A 19,934-nucleotide genomic window follows, 5' to 3' on the forward strand; every position below is an offset into this window, starting at 1 on the left:
AATGCGTGAATTTATTACGCCGACCGTAAAACGCAATTTGTTTTACGGCGCACGCATGCACTCGTCGTATTTTGACTCGACGTGCGCGATTGTCACACAGCGGTACATTAGTCACTATCAGCCGTAGTTTCTCCATAGATCATCTCGCGCTCGTCCGTTATCTCACAGATGATGTAACACGCGCGTATACACGTTGTAATAATAAACACCGCGCATTGATTTAGCGCGCACGATTCGCGCATTCTAATAAGTACCGATGACGTGAAAACGCTCGAGCGTTAATGAAAGGTTTGCACCACGCGTTACATTATGATTGCAAAGGAGAAACCAAGTCTAGATCTACTATTGAGATTTCTGCAAAAGGGAAGGCCATTCTGCAACGTGATGTAATTATAAAGGAATTAATCCATCGTGTGAACAATCACGCGTGGGAAAATCGCGTGGAATTTCATTCCTGCATCTGATAAATGTGTCGATTAATAGATTAGCGAGCGAGTAACTTTATTAGATTAATTTTCTTCGCGATGTAAAAATGAAAATCTCCATCACTTACATGTTGGTCTCGTCCTGTTGGGCCTCGTCAACGGAATCCATGGTCTTTGGGGCGGATGATTCGCTGTAACTGCAAAACACAAATGCATGACATTAGCAACACATTCAACAATTTTTTTCTACATAAAAGTTTAAGGATGTTTTGTACCTATTTTCAAAATATTGAGAATTTAATGAAAATTGTACAGAATGTCCTTACATATGTTTAGAATCTTCAGTACAATTTTTAAATCGATTCACTAAAGCGTTCACAAGTTATAAGGATTTTAACATGTGTTCTTATGGGAAACGTACAACCACGTCGATTCAAATGGAAATAATATTCAGAATTTATTTAAAATTTGCAAAAATTTAGATACAGAGGAAATATTTGGTCAAATAATATTATACAAGTACTAACTGGTTAAAAAGATATTAAATATAATTCAATGAATTTCGATTAATAAAATTCGGAATATTTCAGTAAAAACGCAATAATAATTAAAAAATACATCTCTGCACTGTACCTAAGATCAAATTGTAATATTCCACACAATTTCTCATACTCAAAATACATCAAAAGTGGATATTCGTCAGTATTGATTTTCAGCTACTTTTTGCTGAGATTGTACATACAAAACATCCTTAAATTATAATTATACAATAGGCTTATATATTTTCATATTTCTATTAATAATATTAATCTGGAAAATTTACATTTCCTATTTTAAACTTTTACAAAAATCTCTCAAAAAGTCATCTTTGGACACCTTGCGTTCTACTTCTCGGAAAGTAATATATTCAAGAATATATATAATAGTTTAATCACGCAACCATGTCCGTAATCAGACGGTGATGTTGAAGCGGAAGAGAGACGGCGGAAAGATCGCAATGACCGCGGTTATTATAATTGCCAAAGCGGCGAGGAAGCGAGGAGGGAGATCGCGCGTTCATTAAACTAGTTCATTACACCTGCGTCGTCTAATGGCGCTCTTACGGGAAGCCATGCGCGCGGTCCGATAATTAAATCGTTCAACCAAATGTCACTTGCACAGGCCCTCCGGGCTATTAACGGGGTATAGGGCCAAGAAGTACGCGCGCGTGAAACGCGAAGAAAGAAAACGCGCCGCGTCGCATCGTCTGCACGTGACAGCGAGATTATACAGCGGGTGTCCTCGTGGCTTCGTTTGGCCACTTATCCTCGAGACTAATGGAAGATAACTCCGGAAGAAGCCCCGAATTCATTAAACGTTATTATGCTCCGGTGGAAGAAGGTCGCTACAAAAATGACGGGACACGGCGACGTATTATATATTTTAATATCAAAAGACGCCGCGAGGCTTTTTCGGAGCGGAACGAGTTACCCCGACATCGATAATTTTGTCGTCCTCCTTAGTCAGCGAGTGAGTTTTTAACGACGAGCCGCATTTTTGCGCGACGCGCACCGCAAATGAGGAAGAGATGCGCGATACCGCGGTCTTCCGGCCGACGATCGTGCGGTTAAGAAGCCTGTCTTGGCCTTTAGCGGTTAGCCTAAGTATCCAGGTTGCGCAAAAAGTGCTCTACAAAGTTTGCAAGTAAAACTTTGCGCTGCTTTCGTTATTCGGTAATTGACGTAGCTCTGACTCGATATTTCTGCAATTATGAAACTTGTCTCCTCGCGTGGAATGATAAGGGACACGTGTCAGCCAGGCCAAGGTTTAATAATAAGAGAAAATAGGTCAACCTGTCGGACGTTTATGTTCGGCATTCACGAGACGCCTTCTGAAATATCCTCCAAGTTTCAAGAATAATCTCGTTGTTTCAAGACTACGGGAGAGTTATTTACGGCGCGGGGGAAGTTTCGCAATCTATTCGATGGTCGCGCGCGAATCTTCCCGAGAGGCGAGAGATCTCTTACCGATATTTCACTCAAGATCCGCTCGCAAATAACTTTCGCGGTTATCTTTTTTCCATTAAAATGGAATTATCTACCGATACAGCTCCTATCTCGCGTATTGTCTATAATATACAACACGTGTGTATTTTTCAAAAGTCGATAATCTTACGAATATTTCGTAAGACAAGACGATAAATATAGGACGGGAGTACGGTTAAATAATAAAAAATTAAATACGGGCAACAACGTGGAAATATAAATGGACAAAAAGAAAGCCCGTAATATACGTGAGGACATGTAGAATATATGAAGTAATACATGCCATGATGTTGCATATATAATAATGTAATAACATGTTTTCCGAATGCAGCGAGGCGTGCGCAATTTGCAGTCACTTTCCGCTGATTATCATCATTAAGTTGCCGTATTATCTCGCATGTGCGCGTGGATGATCAGTTCAATCGCGCCGCACCGTCCATCGAGATTAATCCGACGCTTTTCGAAGCTCGTAACACGTCGCGTTACAATCATGCGTGCCAATCACAGCGCTGCTGCCGCGGGCACGAAGGGATTAATCGGACGGGAATAACTCGCGCGATGGCGTTGAATGCGCTCAAAAACAACAAATCGAACGTTCCCGTCATTCTGGCCGAAGCTTTCATAAAGCTATCAATCCAAGCTGGGAATTTTCGAGCATTGTCGAATGTCAATGAAACGTTTACCTTCGAGTCTCAATTATCGATGGTGCATCAAGTTGAATCTCGAGAAGATTGTTTGTCAGCGGAAGGAATTTACGCTCATTTTTTTTCTTCGATATTTTTGCAATTTCACGTATGATTATTCTTTTTTTTTTCGGAAATCAATATTACTCTGTATTTAACACCTCGGGTGAGAAGAGCGTCCGGATATGTATCTTCCTCTTTTCCCCTGCGGGATTTTCCATTCACAGTTGCCTCGTTTCGGGCAAGCTTGTCATTATCCGCGCAATATTTCGCGCTCGGCGATAAGGGCGCTCGAGAGATCATCGTATCGGCGTATCGATCGATCTCGATAAAATATCTGCCCTGCGGGAACGGAAAGAGATGGCGATACGTCGCTAGCGTCGAAGATCCTCGGCGAGTCTCGGTCTATCTTGATGCGAAGGGAAAAGGGGATAGGAAAGGAGGTAGACGAATGTCGGAAGGGAGGAAGAGAGGTCGTAGAATTGAAACTGAGAATTCTATTTCGCTCCCTCGGGAGCCGCAGGCGAGAAGATAGAGATAGCGCCTCCGGGAGCATCGGCGCCGGATAATATAGGCGACAAGCAAGAGAGACAGAGAAAGAGAGAGAGAGAGAGGGAGAGAAAGGAAAGAGAGAGTACCGTGTGCGTGTATGTGAAGGGGTGTAATTTACGTCGTAGTTGACATCGCGACGATTTATTCGACGTTGTATTTCTGCCTTCAATGAATTTAAATACGTAAGCTTACGACGAGAGAATCGTGGTCCTAAACGTAGAATTAGGCTAAGTGTCTCGTATGAAATATATGTATTTTTTGAAATTTATATAATTTCTAATTTTAATTATGTATACATAAGAGAATCCGCAACTTTAACACATTCACGGCTGCTCCCCTAAATGTATAATTTGAGCGTAAGCCTCTTAAAATATAAATTACGAGACGAGTACACGCTTAAAGTTGAGCCGTCAACCCCCGCAGATTGCGAGATTGTACGGTTACGTATACGTGTGTTAATTTCCGCGATAAATTCCTGACGGCTGCAATGATCCTAAGCTGCTTACAATATAAATTATGAGATGAGCGCCCATTTTATTCCTTCTTGAGTCGGTCCGTCAGCTCTCTCGACAAGACGAGATAAAAGACAAGTATATTACACGTGTTATATACATAGTTGTAACACACCTCGTGAGATGAGAGTACATTGGTAATTACATTTCTTGACGCGTCACAACTTTCTTGATCGTATCGAATCTTTTCGCGGGACGGAGGAATCTCACGCGAGGAGTCAGGTCGGCAGAGAAAGAGAGAGTGAACGACACGTGGGATTATAACGCGCGTACACATATACGTGCGGAAACAATTACGCGAAGACCCGTCCGTCGTCCGCATTCCGCGAGGTCTTACAAACCCAATTAAGATCTCCCGTCGAGACGCGTCCGATACATACATACGAGCCGGCCCTCGTAATTTTCCGGTACAACGTGTTCGAGCTTCTTCACTTCATGTTCATTTATCGCGCATCGCGAACTCGTCGCTCTCTTTCTCTCTTGCGGGGTCTTGGGCGCTCGTTTCCCTGGAATCTTCATTCCGCCGTCATGGGAAACTATCCATGTTTTTCAACTGGTTCGCTTTAATCATTAACATTCCGCGAATTGAGACGTCTCGGTTTCGTCAATCGACGTGCCGATCAAGCGCCGATTAAGTTTTTGAGATGATAGAGCAAATGGACTGTATTTGTAAAAAAAGGAAACATTTTTTTTCATGTTTCTCATTTTATTTCTCTCGAGAAATGTATAACAATGTATAAAGTGGTCTGGATGAGAATTAAGCAAAGATTCATTACTTTGACGTTTCTGCATTTATTCTTGCGAAAAGAAGCCTGTTAAAACTATTACGGTCAACATTTTTAGTTTATGTACACTTCAATTTTATTTAAAATCCTTTTTTAATTTCTTTTCCCCCTCCAGTCACTCTCATAATATGCACGCGCATATTTTAGAATCTTCTTAATAGCACGTTGTAAAACAGGTCGTAGCCTCGTGTCTCTTTAATCTAGAAATTGCTTCATCATGATGCTTTTTATCAAGTCTGTAAAATTGTATAATCAGAGCGAAAATAAAGAAAAACTGAGAGGATATAAATTTTCGTGCTATTATATCTCATTCTTTTTTTCCTTTTTATTATCAGAATTACAATTTTTGTCGACGAAATAATCGCCATCACTGAAATTTAAGTTTTTCCAAAGATCGCTTAGGATATTACTTTATTTGACGTGTCTCGACCGAGTTATGGGAAAAATTTAATGTAATTATGACAGGGTTTATTATCCAGCGCAAAAAATCAAAGAGAGAGAGAGACACAATAAAATAACTCAATGCAAAAACAAGCGATATTTTTATTGGACTTATTCTTTTCTTTTATAAGTTGAATGTCAAGTTTTGAATTAAATGAGAATTGACTTCACGGTCTATTTACTGTACTAAAATTTAATTTATTTGTCAAATTCAAGTATAATTGAAAAATCATCGGTAAGACAATTATTAATTTTAAGAAAAATGTTGACGTTAATCATTTTATCATCAAGCGAGTAAAAAAGAATATTGGAAACATTCTACATGCAATATCCTACAAAGTATTCTACTTCGGTAGTTTCGCGGTGGTCTCTCCAGCCATAATCGATTATAACAAATTGACAGTGTTCATTAATCATAAATTCAATTAGATATTTTAATCGCAGCGAGTGACTCGACCGCGATGTTATTTCTACATATAATTACCGCACATAAATATCTTTCGCCGAGTCAGGCGGAGAAAATTATCGGAACACATACTTCTCGAGGTCTGTACAAAGTAAGGACATACTCGCGAGTGCGAATCAATGAGAGGAAGCTATCGACGTGTGCATCCTGCGACATGTCCGTCCTTAATTCCCATCTGACTGAACTGACAATTCTGCGGTATGCTGATCGCGCGTAATTACGCGCTGTCTACCTTATTAAAGGGTTCGCATCGTTGCTGCGAAGGAAACGAATGGCTCGCCAGTATCAGCGAAAAATTGTTGTTGCAGTCAGTAGCGCGATTGTAATCGTGGTGAAAGTTGGGTATCCAATGAAGAAAATTAAAGAGACAATCTCCAGTTTTCAATAATAATTTTTCAATTACTTGTATTCTTTGTTTTTCCCACTTTGTAATAATTTTCCAATTACTTACTTTTTTAAAAAAGAAAAGAAAGCTAAATGTATAAATATAATTTTTATCTCGAGCAAACTTTTTTCCCTCTTTCTTTCTTTATTACAAAATTATTAAATTATCAACAAATTCTTTCTAAAATTAAAAAAAATTTACAATTTTTTTTATCGAACATTTTATGAAAATAATTATAAAACTTTCAAGATTTTGTATATTTATGTGACATATTATTTTTACTGTATTTTATATGGTTTTTTTAATGTGTGCGTATTGTGTTACTTACATAACTTTAAAGAAATTCCGCTACGTTTGAATCTTGGAGTTACAGTTCTAGTTACGGCTCTGTACAGTCATGAGAATTAATATAAACGCGAGCGCGGAAGGCCCGATACGATAAATTGTATCGCGTGTAGTCCAATAAACTTTAATTGCGTACCGATTAAAATACGGGTTTGCTTTTTGCCGAAGGTAATTACTGGCTCGACGGTAATTTGTGGCACGCACTCGGCGAACGTCGTAGCGATGTAGGAGCTAGGAATGGAATATATATTCCCGTTTGCGATAAATAGACAGACGGAAGCGTTCTCCCGCGGTACGGATGTGTCTCTCGCCCGTGTTATAAACGACCTCTGACAAATCGCGATAAGAGTTACCCCGGCGGCCTCGATAAAACGCGCTGAATTGTTACCAAATAGCGGATTAAATACCGGATGCGAGAGCCAAACGTTCGCATTTGTTGCATCATACTTTTGCGCGCAGCGGCGCTTTCTCTCTTTTATGCATGACAATTTTTTGTAATTTTTCGACATTTTTTCCAAATAAATAAATTTTTACAATCAAAATATGTTACAAAAGTGTGACAGAAATATTTTAATTTCGTGTTTTTCAACCTCGTTTTTTCGCTGAATTCGAATTTTGTTTATCTTTGCTGTCATAGTGAACAGAAATTTAAATGGTTCATTGAATTGTACAAATTATGGCTTTTAACGTTTCTTAAAAATGTCAATAAAATACCATCTTTAAAATACCAATGTTTTCGTTCAAAATCGTTGCTGTAATCGACGTAGATATAATATAGTTTAAAAGTATCTCTTCTTTATCACGATATTAAGATAACGAGGCTTCTTTCTTTTCTCAATCAAGGTGATGATAATCGCCGAACAATAATCAGCCAACTTATTGCCGATTAGCGGCTAAGAAAAAGTTTCCGGTTAAGGAGAAAACGGGCTTTTTCTCCGCCGGAATAAACTGGGATTACTTTTAAAGTGAGAGTATACTTTTCTCGTTTTTTTTTCTTAATCGATCTTCTTCGCCGTCACGATCATCAAAGATATAAATTGTAACAAACCAAAAACTTTATATGCAATCGCAATATTTATTAGCAATAAAGATCTTTGCATTTTATGATTAAATATCTTCAAAATAGTCGAAAAATATATCTGTCATTTTTTTCCTTGTCTTTATTGACGAGATCGGCAAAAATATATGAGAATTAATTGCAACTTTTATTTATATTACTTTACAAATATGATATTAAAAAGTAAGAATTTTTATTTCTTATGGAATCCGGAATAAAGTACCTGCAATTATATATCATTAAAATCAAGAATTAAAATATGGTAAAAACGTAACATAATTATGATGATGACATAATAATTCTTACATCAGTAAAATTCAATAAAAATATATTTGCAAAGTAAATTTTTGCGATTCTTCTCTTCAAAGAGCTTCTATAATAATAATAATAATTATAACTGCAACGTCTTCTAATACTCTTTTTTGAGGCGGTAATAATTAATATCGATAATGGAAGGCTTCAACAGAACGGATTGATCGTGAGAAGCATGAAAAATGCACGCTGTATCGTGCGCTTCATTTTTTTCTCTTTACTTCTCAACGAAGGCGGCAAAGAGTCTCTCTCGTTGAGCGAAAACGCTGTCGCTCGCGTTTTCTGCCTCCATACTTTACATATATATTATCCTTTATCAAGCGACAGTTTAAAGGTACACCGTACGTAGATAGGGTACGTCAATATTGAATTTCATGTGCTGGCTCGGCTTTCAACGTAAGTCACATTTACCGGGATCTCGAGAAGTAACAGACAAATAGTTCCGAACGTCTACTCTTCGTTTTCTTACTTGTCCCTCCCCCGTTACGCCTCGTATCCCTTTACTTTTTGTATCAACCACTCGGTGCGGGGAAGGCGTGCGAAGCTCCGTATTTATGAGATTACTCTCGAAAGGGTCGATCCATTTTCAGAACGTGCCGCACGGCATACCAGAGCACCTTATTATCTGAAAATCCGGGATAGGGTACTCTTTCCGGTTATATAGACGTGCTTTTTCATCGATCTCCCTTCTCCTCTATCCCTCTTTGATCCGATCGAATACGTGCCGCATTCCGGTAGCGCACGCTGAAAGGTTATACGTGAGCATTTAAATTCGACGCAGCGAGATCGCAATAATGCGCAATTTGCAACTCCTTCGTACGTAATCAGTCAACGATTTGAAAATCTAAAGATGTAAATTTGCAGGAGGAGAAAGACCGTTTGACTGAAAATAGTAGAAAATAGTAGAAGATATTACAATCGACGAGTCATATCAAACAGTGACATCTAGTTTCATTATTTTATTTTATTATTTTTTTTATTCTTAGATTTATCATCTAAATATAATATATAAAATTGATGATAATTAAATTTCTCATGTAAAGAATTATTTTGTTTACTATATTTTATTACTCGGTGCACGTCGATTAAAAGGAATGTTCTGTTTGTGTATGTGTGTGTGTTAAATTTATATGCGCGTACACCTATACACATTCTGCCATAAAAACATAGCACTGCAAATATCACTGCAAATAAACCATAATTCATGACAAACTCTTAACTGAATGTTAGCAACGCATTTCCATTCGCTACTCGAACACATATCTCGATATCGAGCCTTCATCACGAAATGAGCCTTATCTTATGAGAGAATATTCTCTATATCTACTGCTATTAGCTGAGAACTGGTAATAAGCCTCGGCAGTAATTCCCGGTAAGTTGGACTAAGCCGGCGTATCGAATCCGCGGGAGTAACTACACACAGGTGTAAACTCAGCTATTCTAAGTATGCCGTTAATTCCCCCGTGATCTAAGAACGCTCGCTCGTGAGATGAATCTTCGATCTTCAATCGCGGTTTTATCGTCGACCTTTAATAAAATAATAAAACTTTAGACGCTTTCAACTCACTAAGGTGTCTGAAACGCCTCTTTTCTTCCGCAATAAATATTCTCACGGTGAAGTTATTAAATTATTGCGAAGGTAATGAATTTTTATTTTACGCTCGCTTATTTTAATGATGAGAGAAAAGATTCATATTTATTTTTTGTCACGTTCTTTTAATCATTTTAAAGACAAAATCATTTTAAAGACACGAACGAAAATTCGCGGAGCATGACGCTTTGCGATTAAAATAATTTCTTGCAGGACAAAAAAAATGAAATTTGCGAACGTTACCATCTTCATTAAATCGACTAGTCTTTTCACTTACTCCGAGCGCGCGCATCGTACTTTACATAGCGACCTCACTAAGCCTCCCGATATTACGAATTCATTCGCGGTTATATCTCGGACTATCACCCGCACGCAGTGAAGATTAGTCTTCCGACCCCTCGGTTTCCGACTATAATCCCGGAAAAGGAATGAAGTCACCCTAGACCCACGAATATGAATATCTTTCTGTTGTAACGCAAAAAAATGGAATTTGAAATTATTACTTTAATCGAAATTTTGCGAAACGATCTGTTGCTTATATCGAATATAAATTCTAAAGAGAATATATCCTTTAGAAAGAAATAAAATTATTATGTAATAAAAAATTATTTTTAATTAATTTCTAATAAAAAGAGAAAAGCAAAAAATAATTTCTGTTGTAATAAATATTATCTGTCATATTATATACGGCTAATAGATATTTATGATATGAAAAATTTAACTTTTTTATGCATGTTATCTGTATTACAATATATATAATGACAATTGAAATAATAAACAAGGTAAATAAAATGCAAAAGATAAAATAATAAAATAGATAAATTTAATAAAAATACGCATTTTCAATTGCTAAGCGAAAATGTTCGAAAATCGATGCTACGAAAGACGAGCAATTCTGCTGTAATACCTCATTCTTTTCCCTCGATGCTTTATTTAAGTCTTCTCGTAAAGAGAGGAGAGATTGCATACGTATCGCGTCTCGCTTATACGAAATCGTAACTCGCCTGACGCCGGAGCGAGCGAGCTACAAATGTAACCGGAGGCGAATGGCATTTGGCGTCATATTTCAGAATAATGCTCGGGCTCTACGACGTAGAAGAAGGAACCCTCGTCGTATACGCCGAGTTTGTGTTATACACGGCGGCTGCATACTAATGCCATGGGCGCAGCACTTCAAGGCCGAAAGGGCGGCACGCGGAATTTAAAAGCCTATCTTCGCGTGACGTCAGACGTCGTGACGCGCACGTGGATATTGCTACGGTGTGACAATGGTGGCTCGTAATGCCGCGACACACTCGGTCTTTTGTATAATATATGATATATGATATTTGATACAATATGGATGTGTACAAGGGTAGGAAAAAATGATGAGACCTTTTTGAAAGATATGCAAATTTAAAGATTTGTAATATATATGCAATATATATTTTTTAATAATTTTTTTATTATATTCATATATCTGAATTATACGTATATTAATATATATTCATATATATCAGATATAAATGTAACAAATAATTATTAAAAAATAATAATTTAGTAAGTATTTAATAAGCGATACTCTAAAAAATATTTAATTAAAATTTAATAAGCGATACTCTAGAAAATATTTAATTATATTTATTTAAAATTGTTTAACAAAATTATTTGAAACTGTGATTTAAAATCCGTGACATTGTAAAAATTTCTAAATATCCCCAACAGTCTTTTGGCGCATAAAATATATGGGACATGAAAAGAAGGAAATATATACAAGAACGTTGCGCGCGGTACTTTTCTTCGTAAGGATAGTCTCATATTTGTCTATCCGCTTCCCCGTTCCCGTCTAACAACTAAGAGACATTACACTAGAGCGAGCGTAATTCGTATTTTCTTTCGAATAATTCGCAAACTTGTTACAACAATCCTCTTCGCTCTCATCGACCGACTGGTTGCGTTTCGTTCTTCCCTCGCTCGCCGGAAGCGGACGCGTAATTTGCATCATCCGTACTAGTTTTGAAAGTTTTAACGAGAGAGGTAGAATCGCTTGTAGTTAGTGGCGGGAGCTCCAAAGTTTCGTGTACTTCCGCAATTGTTATACAATTTTCTTTCGGGTTCCAATGCTACGCTTAAAGCATCTTCCTCTCTCCTTCCCTTTCTTCCTTCCGTCATTCTCGAGACACTAAGGATATCGTCATTATTCCCATGTACACGAGAGCACTCGAGGATTTCCAATGTTAAAATCCATGGTTCGCGATTCTCCTCTGTCGAAAATGCATACATCCACCAAAACCGAAAGAAAAAAAATTACCCGTGTATCTCCGAAAAAAAGTAGAGAATATTTACCACCAGATACTAAAAATATTTTTGCCGTTTGCAGCGAAAAATATCATCGGAGATATAAATATCACTCGGTACTTGAAAAAATATTCGCGCAAAAATAATCTCTCACTACTTGGCTCATCTCGAAATCGTATTTTGCGAGATTTTTGCGAGTGAATATATTTTTCTGAAAACTAACTCGGTTAGAATTATCGAAAATATTATTCGAGCATTTATATCTTCTTTTAAACTGCTTAAGATTAAGTCTCGCCTTTCTGTGTAGAAGATTTCTATCAAATTTTCACGTAGCTTTAGAAACGAGAAGGCAAGTATAGCGAGAACATTCGGTATAGTCGAGGATTCACTGACACAAATAACAGATGATGGTGACTTGTATTCCCGAGGGTGAACATATTTGTCCTTTTTTCAAGTCCTTTTGCTTTAGCTTGTCTTCGATTTTTCTCTGCAAGTTTAAAGGTTTAAAGGTTTTATTTTCAAGTTTAAAGGTTCTATTTTCTCTGTCAGAGAGTTTCTTTTCGCTTACTTTACTATCTAATATCAGCAAGGCCTTATTCTTATAAATAAAAAATAAAGTAAAAGACCTTATTATTAAATATTGTTATAAATAAAGTAAAGCGAGATAATAAAGGCAATTAGAATTTAACTTGTGTAATCATCATACTGATTTTCTAGGCACTGATTTTATGCGTTTGATACGTCATAAGCTTATCATGAAACAACGTTTCGCAACCAGTGATGTCTTGCTTGTTGGACAGATGTGTCTTTTTCTCAATACATTTTTCGCGACGCGATACATCTCGTGTGAGTTAGATCGAGTCTTCGCGCACGTAATTACGCCCGATCGAAGTAAGTCGACAGCTCCGGTGCAACAACTTGTTGCAGAGGCGGATTACGCGGCGGCGATAAGCCCGTAGAATTTCGCAAAGAAGCGATCGCGATCTTAAGGCCATTACGATGGTGATTGATCAACCTGCCGTATCATGCAATTTCTGCATAATAATTAACAGATGATTTAATTAACGTCAAGTTTAATATGTGCTTATCATTCGTGAGTGAAAAAGAATTATGGCTTGACATCAAGTTGAAAAAATTATGATTTGATATTAATTATCTTAACTAGAGAAAAATGTGAGAGAAAAATTTTTGATTGTTAATTACGTATTTTTGATTGTTTATTACGTATTTTTGATTGTTAATTACGTATTTTTAAGTATTTTAAATACAAGATAAATGAGGATATTTTTTATATAAGATGTTTTACTTTTTTTAATGATGGATTTTTTCACAAGTAGATTATTTATTCACATGAATTTATATCTTTTATGAATCGCGTTAATACATTGGTTATAGACAGCATTAGTGTAGTGTAATTACTGATATACTGGCGATATAAAAATGCAATTATGGGTTGTCAAAGAAGGATCGTGGCAAGTAACTCGTCGTTCTGTCAACGTACTCACGCAATCTCCTGTTTTACTGATCTTATGTGCGTTCGACCAAGGCCCTATGAATAGGTCTGGCAACATAATTAAGCGCTTTAACTCGTGATCAAGCTTCAGGAAAGGTGTCGGTATAAAGAAGCAAACCTCGAATTAATGTCAGTCCAATTGATAGCCGATGATAACACATTATCTCGTTAAACTCAACATCGGCGACCATTAACGTTTCTCGACGATGAATAGTATCGAGATATCACAGATAAAAGACATCTCATTTGAATTTAAAGAACGGCTCCAACTCGTGCATTCAAAGTATATAATTATTGAATCAATTAGAATGAAACCGCAGGATATATTTGATTCAGCTTTTACACAAAGAAGGATATATTAAAATGTCTTTGCTAGATAAAAAGAAAAAAAACTGATTGAATTATTAAAAGAATTGCATTATATCATCTATTAATTCTATTCCATCTATAATGTATACATCATTTAATAATTCTGTGCTATTGATGCATATTTCATTAAATATTAACTTGAATTAACATAATTCCATTTCCATTACGCGAATTATTGATGAATAAGATATAAATGTTCTTCAATAAGAATTTAGAATTATTACATTATATATGTATACGTTATTCGTAATAATAATAGATAATTTACAAAAATAGAAAATTTATAAAAAAATTTAATCAATAAGTTTGATTTTAGTGTATAACTTACGTATATAAAAAAAGATTGACAATCGATAAATTTTTAGAAACCAAAGTATGATTTTGAATTATTTTTCTTTCGTCAAATTTTTTGCCGGTGATTTTAGAGATAGAATAAAAGATACAACAATATCTGCCTGTTTTTCTTACGAACAAAATTGAAATTAAAATGAATGTGCACGAATTTGTGATAGCAATCACAATACGCTGTAAACTTCGTTTAAAAAGAATTAACCAATTTACAAAACAACTGACTGATTAAGTTTTGTATCAATCGCGATACTATTGTTTTGACTTTGAAAATATATGAATATTTCGATTTTTGATTTAAGAAAAATAAAAAAAAGATAATAGAATAAATTATTATATTTAATCGATCTAGAGCCTTAAAAAGATAAATAAATTTATAACGATATTAATAATAGCTGCAATTATGTTATGAATGAAACAAGACAACGCAGAGGCACGTCAGATGCGAAGCTTGACATAATCTAACGGGTAAAGTCAATGGAAGTCTATACCCATGAGAAGTACGGAACGCGGAAATTACGAGCGATTTCCTTGTTCGAGCGAAAGAGCGATTCTAATCAAACGACTTCAAGAAATTTTACATTCGCAGTCACTCGGTACATTGATGAGCTATGAACATTTCTTGCATTAAGTAGGAAATTGCCGAAATAATAAAAAGAGACAAATAAAACTAGTCCGTCTAATGGATCGCTAAACATTATCTTTTAATTATTATAGTCACAAGACACGAAAGGCTCTTATCTATCTAAAAGATATAATGAGAAAACGTATTGTAACTGTCAATTACTCTTTTCTTGATCCCGACAGTCGACAAGTATAATAAAAAAATATTAATATTTAGTTTGCTTGCGTGACGCTTTCTTAAAAAAAAATCTATACAATTAATATTCTATATAATTAATAGTATAAAAAATATATTGGTTTCTTTATATGTAATGCATAATAAATTAATAAATAAATAGTAAAAAATAGCGTTTATCTCACAAATGTATTGCATGTCCTGTCGCCACAAGATTAATTTCTGACCTTGTAAAGTTTCTGAGGTTCTTACCTGTAACAAAAAATAAAATGCTTCGTTAAATACGAAATAAAGAGAAAATATATATCTTAATTTATTAATGATATCTTATCTTATTTTTAATCGTTTGAGGTGCTATTAAAGTTAGGATCGTGAAATTTTGAGACGTTCTATATGTATTGTTAAACATATAGTGAGTCTTTAAATCTTCAATTCCACATAACTTTACACAAATCTGAGAAAGCATCTTTTCGAGTCCGCGTAGCAAAATTTCTTGCAAACTTTCACGGTTCTTTGGGATGTCGTTAAATTAAAGGCAACCCTCTTATCAGAAACGAATACGCAATTATTAGATTTACAAAGTTTCGGCGTGACTGCCGATTCAAAATCGCTAGGGCGGGGACGGTTTTCTGCAGAATTTAAGCCGCGCTAGATAAAGTCCCGTCAGGAACAAAGTACGATGGAAAGGTCGCCCTAGAGTCCTCGGGCTGGTTGCGAGATAAGGGTACGACACAGTACGTTTCTCTTCCACCACAAAATGCGCATGCCGGCAAGCAAAAACGTTTGCGAGGAAAATCACGGAAATGTAGTTTGGCATGGAAAGATTGAGAAAACGATAAAAAAAGATAACAAAGAAAGAAGTACATTTACAGAGGATATTATCGTGTTTCTTTATCGCATGAATAGGAGAGATAAAGGTACACTTAAATATAAATGAACAATTTAAATGTCACAGGGATACAAAATAGTAGAAAAAAAGTTTCTCTATTATCAAATATTTTAATATAAAATGGTGTTCCTCTTGATGTTTATAGAGAGCAATATAATTGCATGATATTAATACATTCAAACCGTTACAAAATATGAAGAGAAAAAATAAATAAATACACATTCATATATTAATTTCAAAAAATGAATATAAATAAATCCTATCACGTTACATTTATTTTTATTTGATAATAAAAATGTCGCCAAAATGTAAGCACACATGGCGTGATAAAAATGTATCTTTATCTATAGCATTATCTTAAAATCATCTATAAAGAAAAGTTTTCTCCGAAGGAAAATATCCCGAGTAGAAAGAGAGAAAATTCTCAAAAATAAAATCTAAAGTGATGTGATGGAAAAGATTCTCTCTCAATGTGTTTCCGTGTCTGTCATGTAAGAAAGTTTGACGAGCTACGACGAAGAGACTTAAGAGGATCTACCATTTATTCCGATGGACAATAGAAAGAACTGTTCGCTTTACTCGGGGGGATCGACGTATCGATCGCGCGCGGCAGCAACATTTGCATAAGGAACGAAGTTTCAAAGTGGCCGACGTCGACTTCCTTTCTCCTCGCGAATCGACGAACGATTTTTCCAGACATTAATGGCACGACGCCAGGTCGCAGCCTATAGATAATCGATATTGCCTATCATGTCGTGCTCTTGACATCGCGAAAAAGAATAAAATAAAATAAAACGAAAGAGAGAAAAAACAGCCACGACGGTTAGGGAAGGTAGGAAGAGCTACCCCGGGGAAAAATAGAGAGAGGTAAAGGGAAGAGGACAGGATTCCGCGGACTACGTCGATTTTTCCAACAACACAGAAATAGGAGACCGTGCGGGTCTCCCGCTGCCGTTCGCAAGCAGCGTATCCAATAATTCACGTGGCAGCAGGACCCGCCGTTTTGTCGTCTCGCACGCGCGATTTATGGTCGTCGCTCCGCGTTTTGTAAGGTAAAAGTCGCCCTTTTCGCGCGAAAGAGAGGCTGAACGTTGCGTTTGGCATGCGCGCGTGATGGATGCACGACCAACTGCAACCAACAGACACGTGTTTTGGTCGGTGGTTTGCACGCTAACTCTTTTGTCTTTCTGAATAAAGAAAGATCTAAAATGTTTCACATTCCCAAAAATTGGTCCGTTTGCTAAAATTTTATTTCGTAAGCCGGTTGAAATTGTACCGCTATTCTTTGTTATCTCCGCGCAAAAGTGTACATGCCAAATTGCATTGTCGGATATATACAAAACAAACTAAAATTAGACGCTGATCCCGGTAGAGCTTAGTGCGAGAAAATGGTTGGCCGCTATCGGATAAAATTTTTCTACCATCTCGCTAACTCGACTTTAGCGCGAGCTGTATCTCATTGTTCTAATCTAGGACATCTGACCACACCTACGTCTCGGCCTCCCGTTTATATGTCTGGCATTACGTTAAGGACGTCGTTTCAACGGCGATCTACGGCCTTGCTTTAATATCTTATTACTGCGGATGAAGAGCTTCAATCCCTGAGAATAATTTTTCTTGCCTCGCGCAAGAGTGTGTGTATATATATGTCTGTGTGTGTGTATATGTGTGTGCGGCGCTTAGGATCAGCATTATGACGTAAATTGCGCGGCGAAATGATAGATATCCGACGTGGAGATAATTTGCATCCACTTACCGTATCTCTCTCTCTCTTTTCTATTTATTTCATGTGTTAACGAGATACCTTTAATTTAGTTTCATTTTCCTGTTTATTTAATCTTCATTTATGTATCTCGCGTTACTTTGTAAAATTTATCAATATTAATAATACTGAAAAAATGAGAGAGTGCAGCTAGAGCGATATGAAATTCGATACACTTGAGATATAAAAACTACTATTTAAACTATAAATACGAAAATGATTCGAAGCTTTAACGACGACTTTAACCTCAATATCCCGAAACAGAGAGAGATCTACGGCGAATGCACGTGGCAATGCATTAATATTTCTCAGCGACAATACGGAATAACGAGCGAAACGCGCGAGGAGCTCTTTCCAACTTTTAATTAATACTTTTGACTATCGTCGTCGTCTGTAACCCAAGTTCCAACGAATAAAATTCATCCTTCAAAAGGATGGCAGAGATATACTTGGCGGTAACGAGTAGTGGTCGTTAGTTTGATATAATTTCCAGCAGTAGCGGCAGCGGTAGGTCCTTGCAGCGATAGCTCGTTTCGTGCGGCTAAAGGGAAGCTTTGAAAACAGATCAAAGTAACCGCGTTAACGTTGCGCGCGCGGCTATTTACTTCGAGAGCGAGACCGGAGATCAATTACAGAAACGTTTCCAATGGGGTTTCCCGATTAAATCCGCCGCAGCCACTGCATCGCCGCCGCCGCCGATGCCGATGCCGTTCGATTCTGAATTACCCTCGTACGCGAAATATCGGCAACGAGCGTGATTCTCTGGCCCCGATCATTTCACGCCGGATAATAAATTGAATATGTACTGTAATATATAATTGAATACGTGCGCGGAAATCGAAATTTCGGAGGGAAGATAAATGTGAATTTGTGTCGCTAAATCCTTCCCGGATTTAGACGCAATTTATGTCACATTCAATATTCTATATCTTTTTCTTCCTAATAATATAATTTTGATAATTTTAAAATAGACGAATAAATGATCTTGATGCTCTATTTTAAAGATCTCGTTTTCAATAATAATATTTTCGTTAGAATTTTCTATATATTATGCAAATATGATGTCTATAATATTATCGATAAACATTAAAAATGAGATAGCAATATACAATAATAATAAAACGTATGTACTTCCACATATGTTAAATAATTCTGAAAAAATTACTATATTTCTTCTATTATTCCAACGCATTTGATTTATTATCATCTACAATCTCTTTAATTAGATTCATCTGATTACGTCTGATCGTAATATATTCCGCTTCGTGAAATGATTGAGAATTGTCGCGAATTAATGCATGACTGATCATCAATATACACTGTCAATCTACGCTAAATTTTATTAGGTCCCATCACTGTGGACAATAGGCGCGGTCGAGTTATCGCGAATATCGTAACATTGACGAATACCGATATACGTATGCGATATATATTACTACATATAACTCGCGCACTACCAAGGCCGAGTCATGCGAAACAGGATTGATAGAGTTGGGGATGGCCACGTTAAACACGACTAAATCACAGTGACAATCAATTCCATTGGTCAGTGACAATCGACTGATGATACTTCGCGCTCGCCTAGATCGTTGTAACGCAATTTATTTGAACGATTAAATACTGTAACACGGCTTTTGCATTTTATTCGAAACTATATTGCACGACGCGGGTCGTGAAATTTTTAACGCTATTGTTCTTTTATTTTATAATTCGACATAGTTAAATATTCACGAGTATGTCTTTATAAAATGTACTAGCGATGTATAAAATTTTGACGATCCTATTTGTGATAAAAACATTGAACTTTTATGAAAAGCTTTAGGACGAGATATGTAATATTGAAAATTGAAGCGTGTTTTCATGGATCGAGCTTCACGATCGTAAGCGCATAATGAAATTTTGTACCAAATTTAATTTTTAATGAACTTTAAGCCGGTAGATATTTTATTATGACAAAACTGTCCAAATAATTGATGGAAATATCAAACATGTTAAAAATTTAAAGTCACCTCGATAAATCCGAAACTAAATTTCGTTAAAATTATATATATTTCGCGACATGATGGAAAATTCTGTATATGGAATGAGTCAAACGGACAAGGTAACGGACGAGACTCAAGGATATCTGCGTGAAGTATGAATGTAGGTCCAAGGCAGCCAGAGATTCAATGGATCACGCACCTCGTAACTCTTTAAGAGTTACGAGGCCGCTGATTTTTACGTTCGTGCAAGCGAACGAATTCTTGTGGAGCGAAATGAGGCGATGACGAGAGCGCGTTATGCACGAAAGAGAGCCTTCGTCCGCTCTAAAGAGTGCTTTATGCATCATTGCACGTGCCACGGTAACGGTATAACGTTTTAATTGCATTCAAGGTATTGTATTGAATACACAAGGATAC

General features: G+C 36.5%; 1 protein-coding gene across 2 annotated transcripts in view; it reads right to left on the bottom strand.

Annotated features, from left to right (window-relative positions):
* The window catches only part of LOC105258010 (CCR4-NOT transcription complex subunit 6-like), a 492,810-nt gene that overhangs the window by 26,171 nt on the left and 446,705 nt on the right, over positions 1-19,934 (bottom strand). For both annotated transcript variants that reach the window (XM_011269000.3, XM_011269011.3), the window contains one exon: positions 554-622. In XM_011269000.3, the coding sequence (XP_011267302.1) occupies positions 554-622 (69 nt within the window). The remainder of the gene's footprint in view (positions 1-553; positions 623-19,934) is intronic.

Source organism: Camponotus floridanus, unplaced genomic scaffold (assembly GCF_003227725.1).
Source record: "Camponotus floridanus strain SB8 unplaced genomic scaffold, Cflo_v7.5 scaffold5, whole genome shotgun sequence".
NCBI lineage: Eukaryota > Metazoa > Arthropoda > Insecta > Hymenoptera > Formicidae > Camponotus > Camponotus floridanus.